At 42.1% G+C, this 18,611-nt stretch overlaps 1 protein-coding gene and 1 long non-coding RNA gene across 2 annotated transcripts in view; one reads left to right on the top strand and one right to left on the bottom strand.

Moving 5' to 3' along the window:
* Window positions 1-454: 454 nt before the first annotated feature.
* The window catches only part of LOC146665562 (scavenger receptor cysteine-rich type 1 protein M130-like), a 36,518-nt gene continuing 18,361 nt past the window's right edge, over window positions 455-18,611 (top strand). The window contains exons 1-12 of the mRNA XM_085410946.1: window positions 455-536; window positions 9,733-9,765; window positions 9,872-10,159; window positions 10,279-10,584; window positions 10,987-11,292; window positions 12,513-12,818; window positions 12,896-13,177; window positions 15,305-15,610; window positions 15,699-15,983; window positions 16,153-16,470; window positions 16,826-16,908; window positions 17,004-17,105. Of these exons, the coding sequence (XP_085267072.1) occupies window positions 455-536; window positions 9,733-9,765; window positions 9,872-10,159; window positions 10,279-10,584; window positions 10,987-11,292; window positions 12,513-12,818; window positions 12,896-13,177; window positions 15,305-15,610; window positions 15,699-15,983; window positions 16,153-16,470; window positions 16,826-16,908; window positions 17,004-17,105 (2,697 nt within the window). The remainder of the gene's footprint in view (window positions 537-9,732; window positions 9,766-9,871; window positions 10,160-10,278; window positions 10,585-10,986; window positions 11,293-12,512; window positions 12,819-12,895; window positions 13,178-15,304; window positions 15,611-15,698; window positions 15,984-16,152; window positions 16,471-16,825; window positions 16,909-17,003; window positions 17,106-18,611) is intronic.
* On the bottom strand, window positions 5,414-6,448 carry LOC146665564 (uncharacterized). The gene is made up of 4 exons (XR_014912623.1): window positions 6,323-6,448; window positions 6,119-6,236; window positions 5,950-5,987; window positions 5,414-5,510 (listed from the first exon to the last, which is right to left on the bottom strand). It is a non-coding gene; the product is annotated as an uncharacterized LOC146665564 (long non-coding RNA).

Below are 18,611 nucleotides of genomic sequence, written 5' to 3'. Positions count from 1 at the left end.
TCTATTTATCAGAATGTTGGCGGTTTGATCCCTGGCTGCTCTGTCTGCATGCCAAATATCCTTGGGCAACATACTAATCCCGAATTGCTCTCTGATGCATGAATCAGAGTTTGAATATTAGATAGTAGGAAGTGCTGGTAAAAGAGTCATGTTGTATAAAGTGCTTTGGGTGATCCAGCAGAGTAGGAAAGCGTTATAAAAGCGTGAGCTTTTCCCCCCTACCATTTGAAATGACCACAGGTGTTTATACCCACAGGTAAATGAACAGTTTATTATTTGTAAAAATAATTTCTGTTTTATGGGTTATGTGATAGTTTCCAACATTGCAGACAAAAACAAACACCCAGGAAATACTGAACATGTGTCAGTGAGGTAAGGCCACTTCCTATTCACGATAAAAAAGTAAATGTGATTGGTCTCTTCCTGCAGGCAGATACTGAGGACAGCAGGTTTGATGATCAGAGCAGCGAGCAGGCAGAGAGACATCTACCTGGACATGGATCACCTGCTGCTGCTGCTGCTGTTGTGGAGCTCAGGTAGGACTGGTTTAAACATCATCTGTAAGCTTTCACTGATCTGACTGGAGGATTTCACCAAACGGCAGTGAGAAAATTATATACATTATGATTTTGCTGTATGTGTGTTTGTAAGTCCCTTATCTCATCCTAGACAAGTGGACCAATCATGATGAAACTTTGAATAAACATTGCTGAGGCCACTGTGAGTGCCAACATTATGATGTACACAAATATTTTTCATACAATTGTATGTATTTGTACATCTGACAGGTCAAATGGTGACATTATGATTTAGTATTGTTCTGTTACATTTACCAGTATATACTGTAAATCTTCTGTCATAAGCTCATCTTATAGTGACTGTAATGCTTTGTTGACTTAATAAACCCCAAATTACATGTAGAAATAAAATTATTAAACTTCAATATTTCTAACATGTTTAGTGTTTAAACAAGCAAAACCCACATGAATGAAACACAGAGAACATTTAAACATATACTTACTAACATGAAAACCCATGAAACATTTTATTTAATCCCAATGTAGAAAAATGCATCATTCTTTATTTACCTAACCCCAAAGCAAACACCATGCATAGCACAGAGGTTTGCTGGTACATTTAAACATTTCTTTAACCAAATAGTTTATTAAAAATAACTGTAACATAAACATTAGAAATCTCAGTGTAAAATTTGGTGAAAAACTAAGTTTAAAAAAATTAACCCTTCATAATATGGCTTGTCACTAAGGACATAATTGCCCTGTAATTAAAAGGAATTTTTATGTATTTTCTTAGAAGTTACAAAGTAATTATATTCATATAAATTGTATTATTTAAAGGTAGGGACACTAAAATAAGGGGGTAAGTCAGATTACAAACATAAAATGTATTGTATAAATAATGAATTATTGCATTAGTCTTTATTAATGTGTAAGTAATCTTACACAACACATGAGTAATTTTTAGCATAACACCATATATTTTACAGGAAATGATAAATCATACTGTAACTAATTTTAACTGCAGCATAATTTCATGGTAATTTTGTGCAAAGACAATATTTCAGCATCATACTTTGTAAGTATGGCGTACGGAGCGGATTAATATTGCCTTTTTATGTCTTTATTTTAAAAACTTTTTTTACATGATTAATTTGTCTTAAAGATTCTTTAAGGTTTGTTTGACGCCAGATACATTTTGTGTGTGTGTGAAGCAACTGTTTTAGATGCTGTCAAAATAAAAGTTGACATGGATGATTCATTTTTAACATACTCTTCTTGTCACTGTCACTGACTCAGCTCCTCAGACTGCTCAGAGCTCATGGGAACAGTTTAAACTTAATAAAGATTAAAGAAATCCGTCTATCACAGTTTAAAAAGACAGTTGGTAAAAACACGATCAGTAACAATTTCAGATAAGCACGTTAATTGAAGTTTTAGTGCTCAGGGTATGAAATTAACTAGACTCAAGACTTCTTTGGTTTCCAAATCTCTATTACATGATAAAAAACGAATTATAAATTCAGATTTGAATGGGTACTTTTGTTCATTTTTCATTATTTGCATCTTTCTCTCGTAGATTTTGGCTTTAACGCACTTTGAACAGGCTCACACACCAACATGACACACATACAAACACCCATACACTCTGTGATGGCCAAACCCGTGGCCACACTCTAAAGTCGGTAAATTTTGTATTTTCATTCTTCATTTGAACATAGTAATACATTTTAGTTGCCAATAACTTTATTGATTGGTTTGGATACATTTGTTCTATTTGTAAGCGCGCACATTTAGTTTACTTATGTATTCATACTACTTCATTTCTTTGCTTTCTGACCAACCTTTGTCTTTTTATTTCTTACCTGGTATCATCCCTGGGAGTTGCTGGACAAAAGATGGTAGCCAGGGTTTGAAACCATTAAATATGAAGGAAGATAATTGGACCACACCACCACTTCCTGCTGAAGGGGAGGATGTGTATTTTCTTTACTTTAAAAACAAAGTATTTGTATTTAATTAAATATTTGAGTTTAGGGTTTAATGGGGTTTTTGATTTTCTTCTTTAGTGTTTAGTTTATTAACAAACTAGATTGTACTGCTTCGTTTTTGATTTACGATTTTGTTTTGTTTGTTACCCCTCATGTGTCACAATGGTCTGATCAGCCATTCTACAGGGAGTGCAGAATTATTAGGCAAATGAGTATTTTGTCCACATCATCCTCTTCATGCATGTTGTCTTACTCCAAGCTGTATAGGCTCGAAAGCCTACTACCAATTAAGCATATTAGGTGATGTGCAGGCACGTGCAGAGGGGGGGGCTAGAGGGGCTTGAGCACCCGCCCCTTTCCTGATGGAAAGGGTAATGTGATGTGGGCAAACCAAGAAGTTTGCCCACATTACTCCTGTCCTTGCTGATCTGCACTGGTTGCCTGTCAAATATCGTATTCAATTTAAAATTTTGTTGTTTACTTTTAAAATTACCAATAACACTGCACCAAGCTATCTTAAGGAACTTTTAAACCCATATGCTCCTGCTAGGGCTTTAAGGTCTTCCTCACAGTTACTGTTGGTTCAGCCCAGATCTCGACTGAAATCTAGAGGTGATCGATCGTTTGCTCTAGTTGCACCGGAGCTGTGGAACAATCTCCCGATTGGCATCCGGGCGTCTGATTCTATTCATTCTTTTAAATCACGGCTAAAAACATATCTTTTTAAACTTGCCTTTTCTACCAGTTAAATGCTGGCTTGCTTGCAGTGACCTATTGTATTAAATTCTCTGCTATCTTTCCATTATTGGTGTCTTTTATCATGGTGGTACAGTCTTACCTTGCTATAATCTATGTGCTGCAGTTTACTCTTATTGGTGGCTTTTATCTGTGAACATAATCCGTTACTTTTATGAATTTGATGTTAATGTGTGAACTGTTTTATTTTTTATTGTTTTATGTAAAGCACGGTGGCACGGTGGTTAGCACTGTTGCCGCACAGCAAGAAGGTCCTGAGTTCAATTCCAACATCAGGCCGGGGTCTTTCTGTGTGGAGTTTGCATGTTCTCCCCGTGTTTGCGTGGGTTCCCTCCGGGTACTCCGGCTTCCTCCCACCGTCCAAAGACATGCAGCTTGTGGGGATAGGTTAATTGGATAATCCAAATTGCCACTAGGTGTGAATGTGAGCGCAAATGGTTGTCTGTCCCTGTGTGTAGGCCCTGCGACAGACTGGCGACCTGTCCAGGGTGTACCCCGCCTCTCGCCCTATGACAGCTGGGATAGGCTCCAGCACCCCCCGCGACCCTGAAAAGGATAAGCGGAAGCGAATGGATGGATGGATGTAAAGCACTTTGGTATGCCCAAGGCTTTTAAATGTGCTCTATAAATAAAGGTTGTTGTTGGGTTCCCAAAGTGCCCTTTTGTTGAGGCAACTTTTTAAAAAAAAAATTATTATTATTATTTTTTTAATGTGTGTGTGCGTGCGGAGTCCTGTCTGTGCCCCTCAACAATAATATTTAACTATTAATCACAGTTTTGCTAAATAAAAGGATCTGGCTTGCATCAGTCACATGATCACATTTAACCAATGATCGCCCTTGACGGCAGAACGCGCTGGTTACGAGCTCACAAAGAGCACGCGCATTTGTTGCGGTCCGGAGCTGTAGGAGAAACACAAGTTAACTCAGAGACACAGACTGATGCGACAAAACCAGTAAGTAGGTTTACACCGTACACTGTAGTGTGTAGCACCCAGGAGTATCAGCTTATTACGTACACGTTGGTAAGCTGTCTTGTTGCAACTGACGAACTGAAACAAACGAGCGTGCTGTGTGTGCAACAGCGTGACAAACATTACCTGTCCTTTTATTAACTGCACAAGTAGTGCTGGTCACAGCTGCTGGCTACCTGTGTAAGGCTGTCATGGGTCTGTAGCTCTGTCACCGTTTTAGGGAACATATTTAGTTTTAAAGTATTTAGAACATATTTAGTTTTAAAGTAAGTTTCCGGGCTTTTCCTGCCTTTCTGGAGGGATTATATTTCACTAAAAAACGATCTAATATGCATGTCCACATAATTATGCATTATAATAATATTTTAAAAAACACACGCTGTATTTTAAAAAACATACATTAAGAAGCAGATTATATTAGATTTATATTTTAAATAAGACAAAATTTGGATTTTACAACAGTAAAATGATTGTATCTCTACAGTTTAAAAATTTAATAAGCTTTGCCCCTGCACAGAGTGGATAGATAGGGCAAGATACTAACCCCATGTTTGCCTACTGGCGGTGGTCAGAGGGCCCGGTGGCGCCAGTGTCCGGCAGCCTCGCCTCTGTCAGTGCGCCCCAGGGTGGCTGTGGCTACAATGTAGCTTGCTATCGCCTGTGGGTGAATGACTGAATGTAGTGTAAAGCGCTTTGGGGTCCTTAAGGACTAGAAAAGCGCTATACAAATGCAGGCCATTTACCATGTACCCATCAGGTAAAACATCGGCGATGTTTGCTTTGCCTTGTTGCCCATATTAGATTCTTGATGAATGTGTGTTGTTGTTATTCAGCCTGGTTCAATGTGCCCCTTTTTAACTTTGAGCACCCGCCCCTTTAAACCTCTCTGCACAGCCCTGATGATGTGCATCTCTGCAATGAGAAGGGGTGTGGTCTAATGACATCAACACCCTATATCAGGTGTGCACAATTATTAGGCAACGTCCTTTCCTTTGGCAAAAAGGGTCAAAAGAAGGACTTGACAGGCTCAGAAAAGTCAAAAATAGTGAGATATCTTGCAGAGGGATGCAGCAGTCTCAAAATTGCAAAGCTTCTGAAGCGTGATCATCAAACAATCAAGCGTTTCATTCAAAATAGTCAACAGGGTCGCAAGAAGCGTGTGGAAAAACTAGTGATGGGCAGATGAAGCCCCATGAAGCACTGAAGCTTTTCATCCAATTGGTTCACCCCAACGCGAAGCTTCATGAAGCTTCATTTGCTCTAGCAGGACACCTACTGGACGTAAAAATAATAGCTGGCATGAATTTGAAGAGTGTGGCATTTTGCACACAGCCTGTAAATGTCAACAACAAAAGGAGTGTGTAAAACATCTATATTGTAGTGATGGCAGTATACTGTGTATATTTATACTGGCAGTATGGGAAATGATTATTTGGAAATGCTTGAAATGGAAATGATCATTTACTGTGAGGTGAGGTGTGGTTGGGGTGTGGACAGTAGTTGTGCTTTTGTAACGTTGAGGTATGGACAGCTACACACTGAGGCTTTGAGCCTCAGTCCTGCCTGTTCACATTTTATTCTGTAAAAACTAAATTTTCACTGCTTTTACGACCTTTTTAGTGGGGAGAACATAGCTGGGATTTAATGATTTAACAAATCTTTTGAATCCTTTGTCCTCCACAATGCTAAATGGCTGTGAGTCCTCAATCACCATGCTGACCAGGTCTTCATCTATTTGAGATTGTTCTCCTGAGGAAAGACAACAAAAACAAAGCACAAATATAAATATCACACACGTAACTTATAACAGTTGTATAATATTGTTATATCATTTAGTAACATTACTGCATGCTATATTATCATTGCATTTGATGGCTCACCTGGTCTTGCTCCACAATCGGTGTTCCTCTTATTCTCATGCAAAGCTCTGTAGTGCCTAAGCATGGATGAGGTGTTGTTGTTATATCCCAGCTCCCTGGCACATAGCAAACACTTCACCTTGTACAAAAGTCAAGACAGCTCAACATAAATTGTATTGCACCATCAGTATTATGACAATACATCTTCTGTAGAAATTTACATACCTTGTTGGGAGGAATAAAATCAAAATGTTCCCACACAGGGGAGGACATCCTCCTCTTCTTAGCTGGCTCCATTCTCTCCTGACTTTCTCTCCTCACTCTCATAAACCTCCAAACGGTCTCCAAACTCTCTCTAACCGCAACTCTCCATCAAACACCCACATTTTTGAATGAAGTCTGAGGGGTTTATATCGCTGTCATATCTCGCGGCAAAGTTCGAACCACTTCATGAACCAGTCACGTGGTACAGCCGGGCAGCGAGGCTTCGGACGTCATCATTTTCAGCTCCTCCCATAAATGAAGCAAGCCTCGATACGCGCTTCGCGGAAACGCCCCCTCCATTACTCGACACACGCTCCGAAGCCTCGATACAGAACGTCCCATCACTAGGAAAAACCAAGGCGCAAAATAACTGCCCATAAACTGAGAAAAGTCAAGCGTGCAGCTGCCAAGATGCCACTTGCCACCAGTTTGGCCATATTTCAGAGCTGCAACATCACTGGAGTGCCCAAAAGCACAAGGTGTGCAATACTCAGAGACATGGCCAAGGTAAGAAAGGCTGAAAGACGACCACCACTGAACAAGACACACAAGCTGAAACGTCAAGACTGGGCCGAGAAATATCTCAAGACTGATTTTTCTAAGGTTTTATGGACTGATGAAATGAGAGTGAGTCTTGATGGGCCAGATGGATGGGCCCGTGGCTGGATTGGTAAAGGGCAGAGAGCTCCAGTCCTGCACCGGCGTGCCCGTGCAGCCCCCTCTAGCTTCTGCTCGGTGGCTACTGGGTGACGCCTCGTCTGGGGATCCTCAGCCCTTCCCATGAGGGTGGCACGGATGCCCCTCCGGTGGTCCTCCTTGGGCTCTCGCACTCTGGGGCCTCTGGATGTCTGGGGCCTGGATCTCCTCCATGCCTGCTTCATGCCCTGGGGGACGGGGCTATGGCTCGCTACATCCTCTTGCATACCATTACATGTGGAAACCATTTGAATACAAGCGCGCTGATCCACACAGGTATGCACACGGATGTTCACTGCTCGTAGACTTAAATTACACCTTTCTTGGCTGCTACTTCAAAGCACATTGTGCGCTGTCTGTCCTGCGTGCTGCACAACAACATTGAATTTTTAGTATTTACTGCTGTTTACACTTAGCTAGATTAATGCGATGGTGTTGTGTTTAGTATGTTGCTTTGGGGTTTTTTTTGCTTGTTTTCTATTCTTCTCTCAACAGGTGATCCAGGAGATTTTTTTTTTCTCCCCCCCTTTCTCACTGTCCCTCTCCCCTTCTGTTTTTCTTTTCCTTCCTCTTTCCCTCTCCCTTTCCTATCCCTCACTCATGTCTGTCCCGTCTGTAACAACTGAAAATAAAATATAATAAATAATAAAAACAAAGGTCGATCAAATGGACCAATACGGCAATGCTACGATGATCCATTTGGCAAAGTAAATCCATTGGGTATCCTTGTTGGTCTTCAGACAACAATTCTGACGGCTAAAGAACCAAATGGGACAGGCCAAAAAAAAAAAAAAAAGAGAGCTCCACTCCGACTCAGACGCCAGCAAGGTGGAGGTGGAGTACTGGTTTGGGCTGGTATCATCAAAGATGAGCTTGTGGGGCCTTTTCGGGTTGAGGATGGAGTCAAGCTCAACTCCCAGTCCTACTGCCAGTTTCTGGAAGACACCTTCTTCAAGCAGTGGTACAGGAAGAAGTCTGCATCCTTCAAGAAAAACATGATTTTCATGCAGGACAATGCTCCATCACACGCGTCCAAGTACTCCACAGCGTGGCTGGCAAGAAAGGGTATAAAAGAAGAAAAACTAATGACATGGCCTCCTTGTTCACCTGATCTGAACCCCATTGGGAACCTGTGGTCCATCATCAAATGTGAGATTTACAAGGAGGGAAAACAGTACACCTCTCTGAACAGTGTCTGGGAGGCTGTGGTTGCTGCTGCACGCAATGTTGATGGTGAACATATCAAAACACTGACAGAATCCATGGATGGCAGGCTTTTGAGTGTCCTTGCAAAGAAAGGTGGCTATATTGGTCGCTGATTTGTTTTTGTTTTGTTTTTGAATGTCAGAAATGTATATTTGTGAATGTGGAGATGTTATATTGGTTTCACTGGTAAAAATAAATGATTGAAATGGGTATATATTTGTTTTTTGTTAAGTTGCCTAATAATTATGCACAGTAATAGTCACCTGCACACACAGATATCCCCCTAAAATAGCTAAAACTAAAAACTACTTCCAAAAACATTCAGCTTTGATATTAATGAGTTTTTTGGGTTCATTGAGAACATGGTTGTTGTTCAATAATAAAATTATTCCTCAAAAATACAACTTGCCTAATAATTCTGCACTTCCTTGTTTATACCCTTGTATGTCATTTCATGTTTAGGTCAATTATGTATGTTTGGGCAGTCATTTGGTTTGTTAAGTCTGCAGTCTTTGCCTGAGTTCAGTTTTGTTTCTTTGACCTCTTTTATGAGCTCAACATTTATTACTCTTGTAAATATAATTTTTGGGGGTTAAATAAATGGAAACTATATTTTTCTAATAATTCCTGGGACGACTCCTGTTTTTCAACTCGGTCCATCACACACTCATATCTGACGATCAAAGGAAAATAAGAAACTCTGCAAAATCGGTCAATTTGAACTTAACATCAAACTGTGCTGCTCCTCTCACTGTCAGGGGGATGAATGTGATGAGCCATAGAACGCAGGGTAGACAGAGTCTCTTCTCTCACAGATTGACTGCAGAAAATTTAGTTACAGGGAAATCAAGCAGCACAGCTGAAAAACGCACTGAATGGTAAATGGACTGATTCTTATATAGCTCTCCCGGAGTACTCAAAGCGCTGTATACAACATGCCTCATTCACCCACTCATACAAGCACTTCTAAACACAAGTGCAAACTAAACTACATTCATACTCCGATGAACACATCGGAGGGCAACTTGGGGTTACAATCTTGCCCAAGGATATTTGGCATGCAGACTGGGGAAGCCAAGGATCGAACCACCAACCTTCCAATCAGTAGCTGATCTGCTCTACCACCTGAGCCACAGCCACTGAGAGCTCAGCTTTTGGCCCAAAGAATGAGGACAGCTTGGCCAGTGCTTCACATTCTACCCCTGGATGGATGTGGATGTTTCAAAGCGTATGTTTAGAAAAGTAGTTTATTGTGCAACGCTTTTAGTCCGATGTGCTGGGTAATGTAATGGATTCATGCATTCATGAATTCACCTGCCGTCTACCTCCATTACTCCTGCTGCTTTTACCCATTATTGCCTCCACTCTTGATCATTAAAATGCACTATTCATTCCACACATGTAGCTTGCACTTATTGATCTGGCACATCTGGCTTCAAACTGATGGTTTTCTTTGGTTTTCTCTTCAGGAGTCCAAGCTGAAGGGAAACACAACTCAACAGGTGAACAAAAAACAAAACAAAAAAATAAAATACTCAGCAGGAAAGGTTGACTTTAACATTTTCAGGAGTAAATTTCTTTATTGATGGCTCTCTGCTTTCTGTTCAGAGTCTGATGATGTCAGATTGGTGGAAGGACCCAGTTTGTGTGCTGGTACATTGGAGGTGAAACATCTGGGAGAGTGGAGACCAGTGAATGTCATTGACTGGACCCTGAAGGAAGCAGCCGTGGTCTGTGAACATCTGGACTGTGGCTCTGCTGTTGCTTTCGGATTGAAACCGCAGATGCCTGCATCTTTGTGGAAGATCAAACTTGACTGTGTTTGGTCAGGATCTACTCTGAGGGAGTGTGCAACACCAGATAATTCTTATACAGCCCTGATTCTCACCTGTTTGGGTGAGCTTATTAGTGACATAATCTATGTCATTGTGTTTGACATTAATTCAACAGTTTGACACATATGCAAGTTTTCTTAGATGATGGTTTTCAGCAGCAGCATTTTTTTCTTTCTCCAGACTCTGTCAGGCTGCTGAATGGTTCCAGTCTGTGTTCAGGCAGACTGGAGGTGAAGTCTAACCAGAGCTGGTCCTCAGTGTGTGAAGCTGACTTTGACCAGCAGGATGCAGAGGTGGTCTGTAGGGAGCTCGGCTGTGGGCCTCCTTCGGTCCTCCAGGGGGTGCTCTATGGAGAAGTGGAGGCTCTAGCGTGGAGCAAAGAGTTCCAGTGTGGAGGCCATGAGTCTGCTCTCCTGGACTGTAGAAGCTCAGGCTCAGCTAGAAACAGCTGCTCACCTGGCAAAGCTGTTGGACTCACCTGCTCAGGTAAATGGTAAATGGCCTGCATTTGTATAGCACTTTTCTAGTCCATAGGACCCCAAAGCGCTTTACACTACATTCAGTCATTCACACACACATTCACACACTGGCGATGGCAAGCTACATTGTAGCCACAGCTGCTCTGGGGCGCACTGACAGAGGCGAGGCTGCCGGACACAGGCGCCACTGGGCCCTCTGACCACCACCAGTAGGCAAACATGGGGTTAGTATCTTGCCCAAGGATATTTGGCATGCAGCCAGGATGCAGCCTGGGATCAAACCATCGACCTTCTGATTAGTGGCTGACCTGCTCTGCCACCTGAGCTACAGGTAGAAGAGGAGCTGCAGCTTTGATGTGGTTCAAACTCACTTTATTCTTTTACTGATGACTCTCTGCTTTCTGTTCAGAGCCTGATGATGTCAGACTGGTGGGAAGAGCCAGTCGCTGTGCAGGTGAAGTGCAGGTGAAACAACTGGGAATGTGGAGATATGTGATTAATACTGCACACAACCTGGAGGAAGTCACTGCTCTCTGTGAACGTCTTGACTGTGGCTTTGCTGTGGGAATGACCATGTCCCGTTCCGGGCTAGTCTCAGACGACTGGGAAATAAAACGTGATTGTGCTCAGGCTGGATCTCCTTTGAGAGAGTGTTTGAGTTTCTCTGCCATCACATTTTCACAAAAAGGCCTATTCAGAGAACTTAAATGCTCAGGTAAGCAAATAAAAATTCTGTGGACATAAACATGATTTCTACTTGCAGCGGTTGGTGTCATCTAAACATTTGTATATTGATGTTTCCACAGTTATCCTAACTTTAAGCTTACTCAAAAGACACACATTGATCATGAGCTATAACTGGCAATAGAATACAATATGTTCAAATGATTACATTATTTTTCTTAAATGCATGGCATCATTGACAGTGATCTTACTAAAGTTTCTTTAACTGATGCTGTACAGGGAGAACTTAGCTTTCTGCTTTAGTTTTTGTCAGGATGTAATTAAACACATTATTGCCCATATACTGTGTGAAGCTGTCCCCAGGGACAAAAATATACATATGATATAAAGTTTCAAACATATTAACAGGAATAATGTTCATTAAACACACAGCTTATCTGAGGAAAAATAAATAACTTGTATCATTAATTAACCCTACCGTCATGTTGTGTGAAGTTAAAAAATCTAAAAGAATTAGTTCAAAGTACTTTTTTAATATGAAAAAGTGTAATAAAAATATAAAATGATATTTGTTCATGTTATATATTTGTAACTCTGGTCTGCATGTTTATATTACATAGATACATCAAAGAGGAGGTTAAAGGGGTCAAAAACTATTTGAATTTGACTGTGAAACATACTTCACCCAAACCACACACACACCTACACACACACACACACACACACACACACACACACACACACACACACACACACACTATTGACCTCGTGTATAAAGTGCGAGAATGAGCGGGTTGTTATCAGTTTTGATGGGGAACTTTTGTGTTTCTGTGGGCAAACTCCACCCACCCTTAGTGGAAATTCAGCAGAAAAGGAGCAAGGCAAGTTTCTGCAAAGGAGTCCAAACAAGACTGCAGCTACATGTTACAAAGTTTCCTTTCAGAGTTTTACAAAATTAGCAGCAAAAGTAAACAGCTGACAGCCCTGGAAGTTCTGGACTCAACTTTGAAGACCATCTTGAGGTCAATTCAGAATCTGATGATTCAACAAAATATTTTTAAAAAAGAACAACTTGTCTCATCTCAACATGTCTCCAGTGCGTGCTGTTATAAAGGATGTGTTCTGTTGTTAATGATGAAGTCATGTTGAGTTGTGCTGAGGTTGAATCAGTGAATAGTTGTTTGCTGCCATCTTTTTCTTGTGTGTCTGCTGTCTCTGATCTCTCTGTTTGATCTTCTCTGATGTCTCCAGACTCTGTCAGGCTGCTGAATGGTTCCAGTCTGTGTTCAGGCAGACTGGAGGTGAAGTCTAACCAGAGCTGGTCCTCAGTGTGTGAAGCTGACTTTGACCAGCAGGATGCAGAGGTGGTCTGTAGGCAGCTCGGCTGTGGGCCTCCTTCGGTCCTCCAGGGGGCGCTGTATGGAGAAGTGGAGGCTCCAGTGTGGAGCAAAGAGTTCCAGTGTGGAGGCCATGAGTCTGCTCTCCTGGACTGTAGAAGCTCAGGCTCAGCTAGAAACAGCTGCTCACCTGGCAAAGCTGTTGGACTCACCTGCTCAGGTAGAAGAGGAGCTGCTGCTTTGATCTGGTTCAAACTCACTTTATTCTTTACTGATGAATTTATCCTTTCTATTCAGATCCTGTTAGGTTGGTGGGAGGTGCCAGTCGCTGCTCAGGTACATTAGAGGTAAATTATCTGAGGCAGTGGAGCCCAGTGGATGTCTCTGACTGGAGCCTGAAGGGAGCAGCTTCTGTCTGTGCACATCTGGATTGTGGCTCTGCTGTTTCTGTAAGACGGACAAAGGCCACTGGATTCTATCCGCTGACAGTACGCTCTGACTGTGTTAAATCTGGATCTGCTCTAAGGACGTGTACAACATTCATGTCATCTTCCTCCATGATAAAGCTCAACTGCACAGGTAAGCATATCATTTCAATCCAAATAATTTTCTTTATGTGGATCGAATCTACAATTTCTGTCAGTACTTTGTTAGGTTAGAGTCAGGAAAAGAAAAGTGAGGAAAGAAGATGGTAGTAAGGGCATTAAAATATATATCAGAAAGATCCAGCTCAGAGCCAGCTAATGAAGAATGTTACAGACAGAGGGGGTATGAATGACTTCCAGTGGTGCTATGCTATATAAACAGAGAAAACCAAGTAAAGATGTACCCAGTATATCACGAATGGCCACTGAACAGAGAAATTGATAGCAAAAGAAACAGGTGTCCTTCTAAACGCAGGTGGCCAGTTTTGGCTGACACACTTCTATAAGATTCTTTCAGACAGTTGAGAGGCACTGTCATCTGAATGGAGCAGTGGCTCCCATCTTCAAGAAAGGCAACTGGTGGGCATGTTCCAACTTCCGGGAGTCACACTCCTCAGTCTGCCAGTAAAAGGTCTACGCCAAGGGCCAGGAGAAGATTGTCCATCTGTTAGTTGCACCTCAGATTCAAGTGGAACAATGTCGTTTTCATCCTGGTTGTGGATCATTGGACCAACTCTTTATCCTTTTGAGTATATGAAGTGCTTTGAGAGACAAGTTTGGAGTCATATCATGTCCTTCATCCCTTCCACCTTTGATGCTCACCAATTTGGTTGCAGGGCTAACAGGTCTACTGAGGATGCTGTTGCTGCTGCTCTTCATTGTTCCCTGTACCACCTGGAGCACCAGGGGAGCTACACACACCTCCTCTTTATTGACTTTAATTCTGCCTTTTACACCATCCTCCCTCACAGGTTGGTGAGCAAGCTGTCAGCCCTAGGACTCCTATACTCCACCTGTCTTTGGATTAAGGACTTTGTAACACAATGCACACAAAGGGTTACGGTGGGCCCCCACATCTTCTCGACCATCAGCATCAGCACCGGCTCTCCCCAGGGCTGTGTCCTGAGCCCTCTGCCTTTCATGCCGTACACTTACAACTGTGGGGGGGGGGGGTTGGGGGTGTCTGCCTACAGGGACGAAGTGGAGTGACTGACAGCGTGGTGCAGGGACAACAACCTGCTCCTGAACACAACCAAGACCAAGGAGATTACTGTAGATTTCAGGATAAGAGAACAGACATTAAACCACTTTTTATCATTAGGGATGGGGTGGAGATTGTGTCGGACTTCTGCTTCCCTGCTTCACGTCATGGAGGACCTATCCTGGTGTGTGAACGATGCTGCAGAGCTGTCAGTAGGCTCAGCAAAGTCTTTATTTCAAAAGCTGCTGGTGTCCTTCTACCAAGAGCATCCTGTGCAACTGCCACTGTTTGTGGTTTTCCAGATGCAGAACAGTGCAGAGGAAAACACTTAAGGGGATTATAAAGGTTGCCCAGGGGATCATCGGCTGCTCTTCAGCCTCCCTGGATGAACTGCACAGCTCTCGCTGTCTCAGGAAAGCAGAAAATACCATAAAAGACTCTTCACACTCCGCACATAAACTGTTCCAACTGCTGCCATCAGGCAAAAGATGCAAGAGCATCAGAGCAAAGACAAATAGATGAATAGCAGTTTGTACCCTGTAGCTGTTAGGGGACTGAATGACCCATAATTACCTCCATTTTAACCTGACAAGTACAGTGCAATGGATGACATCCTGTGCAATAGTGTTAAATGTACAATAAGGTTTTATTTATTACTGAATGACTGTGTTCTACCTTTTTTATATTATTCTTTTGTAATCATGTTTAAACTTTCATTTCTTGACACTGCAGGGACTGCACCTAATTTCGTTGTACTTGTTACAATGACAATAAAGATATTCTGATTCTGATATTCAAGCATGTGTGGGAGTTTGAGTGACCAGTCTACATGTGTATTATGGAGTTGGAGAAGGCATTCAACCATATTCCTGTGGGTGTCCTGTTAGAGGTGTTTCAGGAGCGTGGGATGTTGGGTCCGTTGTTGAGGGCTGTTTAGTCTCTTTACAGCTGTATAGAGAGTTTACTTAGCATTTCCAGTAATATGTCTGTGAAACACCACGGCAGACCCGGTGACATGTTCCTCTGGTCCCTCTCTAAATGGTAAATAAATTTCTGTTTGATCTTCTCTGATGTCTCCAGACTCTGTCAGGCTGCTGAATGGTTCCAGTCTGTGTTCAGGCAGACTGGAGGTGAAGTCTAACCAGAGCTGGTCCTCAGTGTGTGAAGCTGACTTTGACCAGCAGGATGCAGAGGTGGTCTGTAGGGAGCTCGGCTGTGGGCCTCCTTCGGTCCTCCAGGGGGCGCTCTATGGAGAAGTGGAGGCTCCAGTGTGGAGCAAAGAGTTCCAGTGTGGAGGCCATGAGTCTGCTCTCCTGGACTGTAGAAGCTCAGGCTCAGCTAGAAACAGCTGCTCACCTGGCAAAGCTGTTGGACTCACCTGCTCAGGTAGAAGAGGAGCTGCAGCTTTGATTTGGCTTTGATTTTTTTTTTAAACTCACTTTGTTCTTTGCTGATGACTCTCTGCTTCTGTTAGAACCCGTCAGGCTGGTGGGAGGAGCCCATCGGTGTGCAGGCACACTCAAGGTGAAACATTTGGGAGAGTGGAGACCAGTGGATGTCTCTGACTGGACCCTGGAGGAAGCAGCTGTTGTGTGTGAACAACTGGACTGTGGCTTAGCTGTTTCTGTAGGACATAGGGTAGAGTCCTCAGACTTGCCAGTGTGGGTGATGAGACCTGACTGTGTTCAGGTTGGATCATCTCTGAGAGACTGTGCAACATCAAATGACTCTTCCTCCATTGTGAATATCACCTGCTCAGGTAAGCGCACCATAATCTGTGACACAATGAATAACACTCATGTGTCCAGCGACAGTTAACGTTTTCCATTGGAGTGAATTGAAAAGATTCAAATCCTCCATGGACTACTGAACCTCACCTGACATGACACACCTTTCATTGTTATCTACATCATCTCTGTCTCCTACAGACCTGCTTGTTCAGCCAGTCATTTCTTTGTCCTCCAATGACGGGGTCTCTGAGGCCCAGCAGCAGGGGTTTCGGGTATCCAGAAGTTCCAACTTCACCATCAGTTGTTTCATCCAGCCACAGTACCCTGGAGGCTCCTTTCAGCTTACCTTCAACAAAGCATACAAATACACCCAAGCAGCTGTCAATCACTCTGCCCATTTCCTGTTTCCTGCTGCAGAACCCGCCCACCAAGGAAACTACAGCTGTGTTTATCACGTTCATGTTTTTTTTCATAACGTCTCCTCTGAGAGCCGACTGCTGTCTGTCGTTGTCTCAGGTAAGCTGAAGCTGACATCAGCCATCAATATCAACATGAGTTTGAGGACAAAAGGAAAAGAGAAAAAGGAAAAAGACAAACACTTGACAAAACATAAATTTTGAGGTGACACAGCAAAAAAAAATCTAATTCACATGCATATTATAAGCTTCAGTTTAACAAGCAATAAAATATCTGGAGAATAAAAATGAAGATTAATTGTAAGAGTGTCCTTTGCCAAGAGGCAGCAGCGTTAATTGAGCTTGTTAATATTTGTTAGGTTTCAAAGGTAACTGACTCAAACAGGTTTATTCCGTTTTCATGTTGCTATAGCCTGAGCTGTTGGACTCATGATGGTTGTGATGTGTCTGATCAGATCACACAGGTCTTACCGTCAGAGTGATCCTCCTGCCGCTGATTCTGCTGTTGGAGAACATCGTCTTATATTTCTGCTGTAAGGTAAAGAATAAATCTTTTTAGCAGCAGGAATGAAGTCTGTTCATTGAACTGAAGTGAGGAGCGATGCAGTCAGTCTAATCTGTGTGCCACTCCAGAACAGGAGGAAGCAGAGGTCCAGCAGACAGGAGCACACTGAGATGGTGGACAGTAAAGTTGGTGTTTGTGGAGACGAAGGAGCTCATGGAGAACAGGAGGACGTCTGAGCAGCTCACCTAACATCTTGATTAATCTGTCAGCAGAAACACAACTGACCATTATCTCAGTGAAAGATTTTACTTCCCTTTACTAATAAAACTGGAATTATTCTGTAGTTTTCGTACTGTGTTTGAAACAAATCTCTGCTCTTTTCATGTCAGCATGAATACAGTTTGAATCTCACCTGTTCACACATGGAGACAGTTTGTGGTTTTTCTTCTATTTCTGATCGTCACTAGCATCCAGAGAGTCCACAGTCTGTGGGAGGATCTTAGCTGATCAGCTTTCGAGCACAGCCTGAAGTAAATTTTTTTAGTTTGTCCTCTTAGTGAAGCGGAAGTCTTCTGTTTGGGAGGTTAGACACCTTTAGTGAGCTCCCCTCCCCACACCTAGAAGGCATTGAGACAGTTTTGGTTTTCAGTGAGACATTTCTGAATAGTTTGTAGCATCTCTGGGTACTTCTCAGTGGAGATTTCCTTTGTTTACCTTTTTTTTTGTCAAATATTATAATAAAGTACATCTGTTCTTGGTTTTGTTTGGGTTTCAGCTTTTCTTTGTAGCTCCAGATTTATTTATTTTTTCCCACTGATTTGTTAAATAAACCCCTGAAACTAAGTTAAAAATATACAATATATATACAAATATTTATAAAAACAAAACTTATTTGAATTCTCTTTTTTCTGAACACCCAGAACTCGATTCTCCAGTTTTTCTTTCTTTATCTCCCTGACTATCCCACTTTAAATACGTTCTTGCACTTCCTTGTTCTATCATGAAGTCTCCATATCATCTAGCCTCTGTCCAGAGGATAGACCAAAATCCTTCTTGGTAGTTTCCTTGAGAACTACAGTTGTATTTTTCAGGTGTAAGGTACGGCTTCCCAGTCATTCAATGACAGTTTGTGTTTTTTGTGAGTCGATACAATCATGATGACGTGTTTTATAAGCTCACATGGCTCACAGATGGTTAGATGGGTCACTGCTGTGTATTTATGTGTTGACCTGCATGGAGCTTAACACTTCTTTATATTACTTTTTTAGCTGACACACAAAAAAACTCCAGAAAAAAAATCTTCGGTCCCTCAGGCAGCACTGCTTCAAAAACAGGAATGATCCTGTCATGTGAATCCATCTCTGTGAAAACAGTTCACTTTGCCATCCACAAATGCAGGCTGGAGCTCCATCATGCAAAGAAGGAGCTGTATGTGAAGCTCATCCAGAAATGCTGCTGATTCCTCTGCAAGAGCAAACATTGTGTTTCATCTCTTCTACACAGCACAGGTCAAAGCACCTCCAACAAGCCTCCTGGTAAGATCACACCAGGTTGGTCTGTAGGTAAACCTTTTCACATTAAATATTCATATAAACACTTACAGTAATAATAAAAAAAGTGCACAATAACATAATTAATGTGAATTTGTCATTAAATGTCAACCTGTTTGTTCTGTCTTTATTTAAACTTTATTTAGACTGATCTCTGTAAGTTTCCAAAGACTCCCCTAAAAACTG

The sequence above is a fragment of the Rhamphochromis longiceps genome, linkage group LG7 (assembly GCF_057381845.1).
Source record: "Rhamphochromis longiceps isolate RC_006_pf linkage group LG7, R_longiceps_female_GT1.1, whole genome shotgun sequence".
NCBI classification, from domain to species: Eukaryota; Metazoa; Chordata; class Actinopteri; order Cichliformes; family Cichlidae; genus Rhamphochromis; species Rhamphochromis longiceps.
This window is presented reverse-complemented; position numbering and strand designations above follow the sequence as displayed.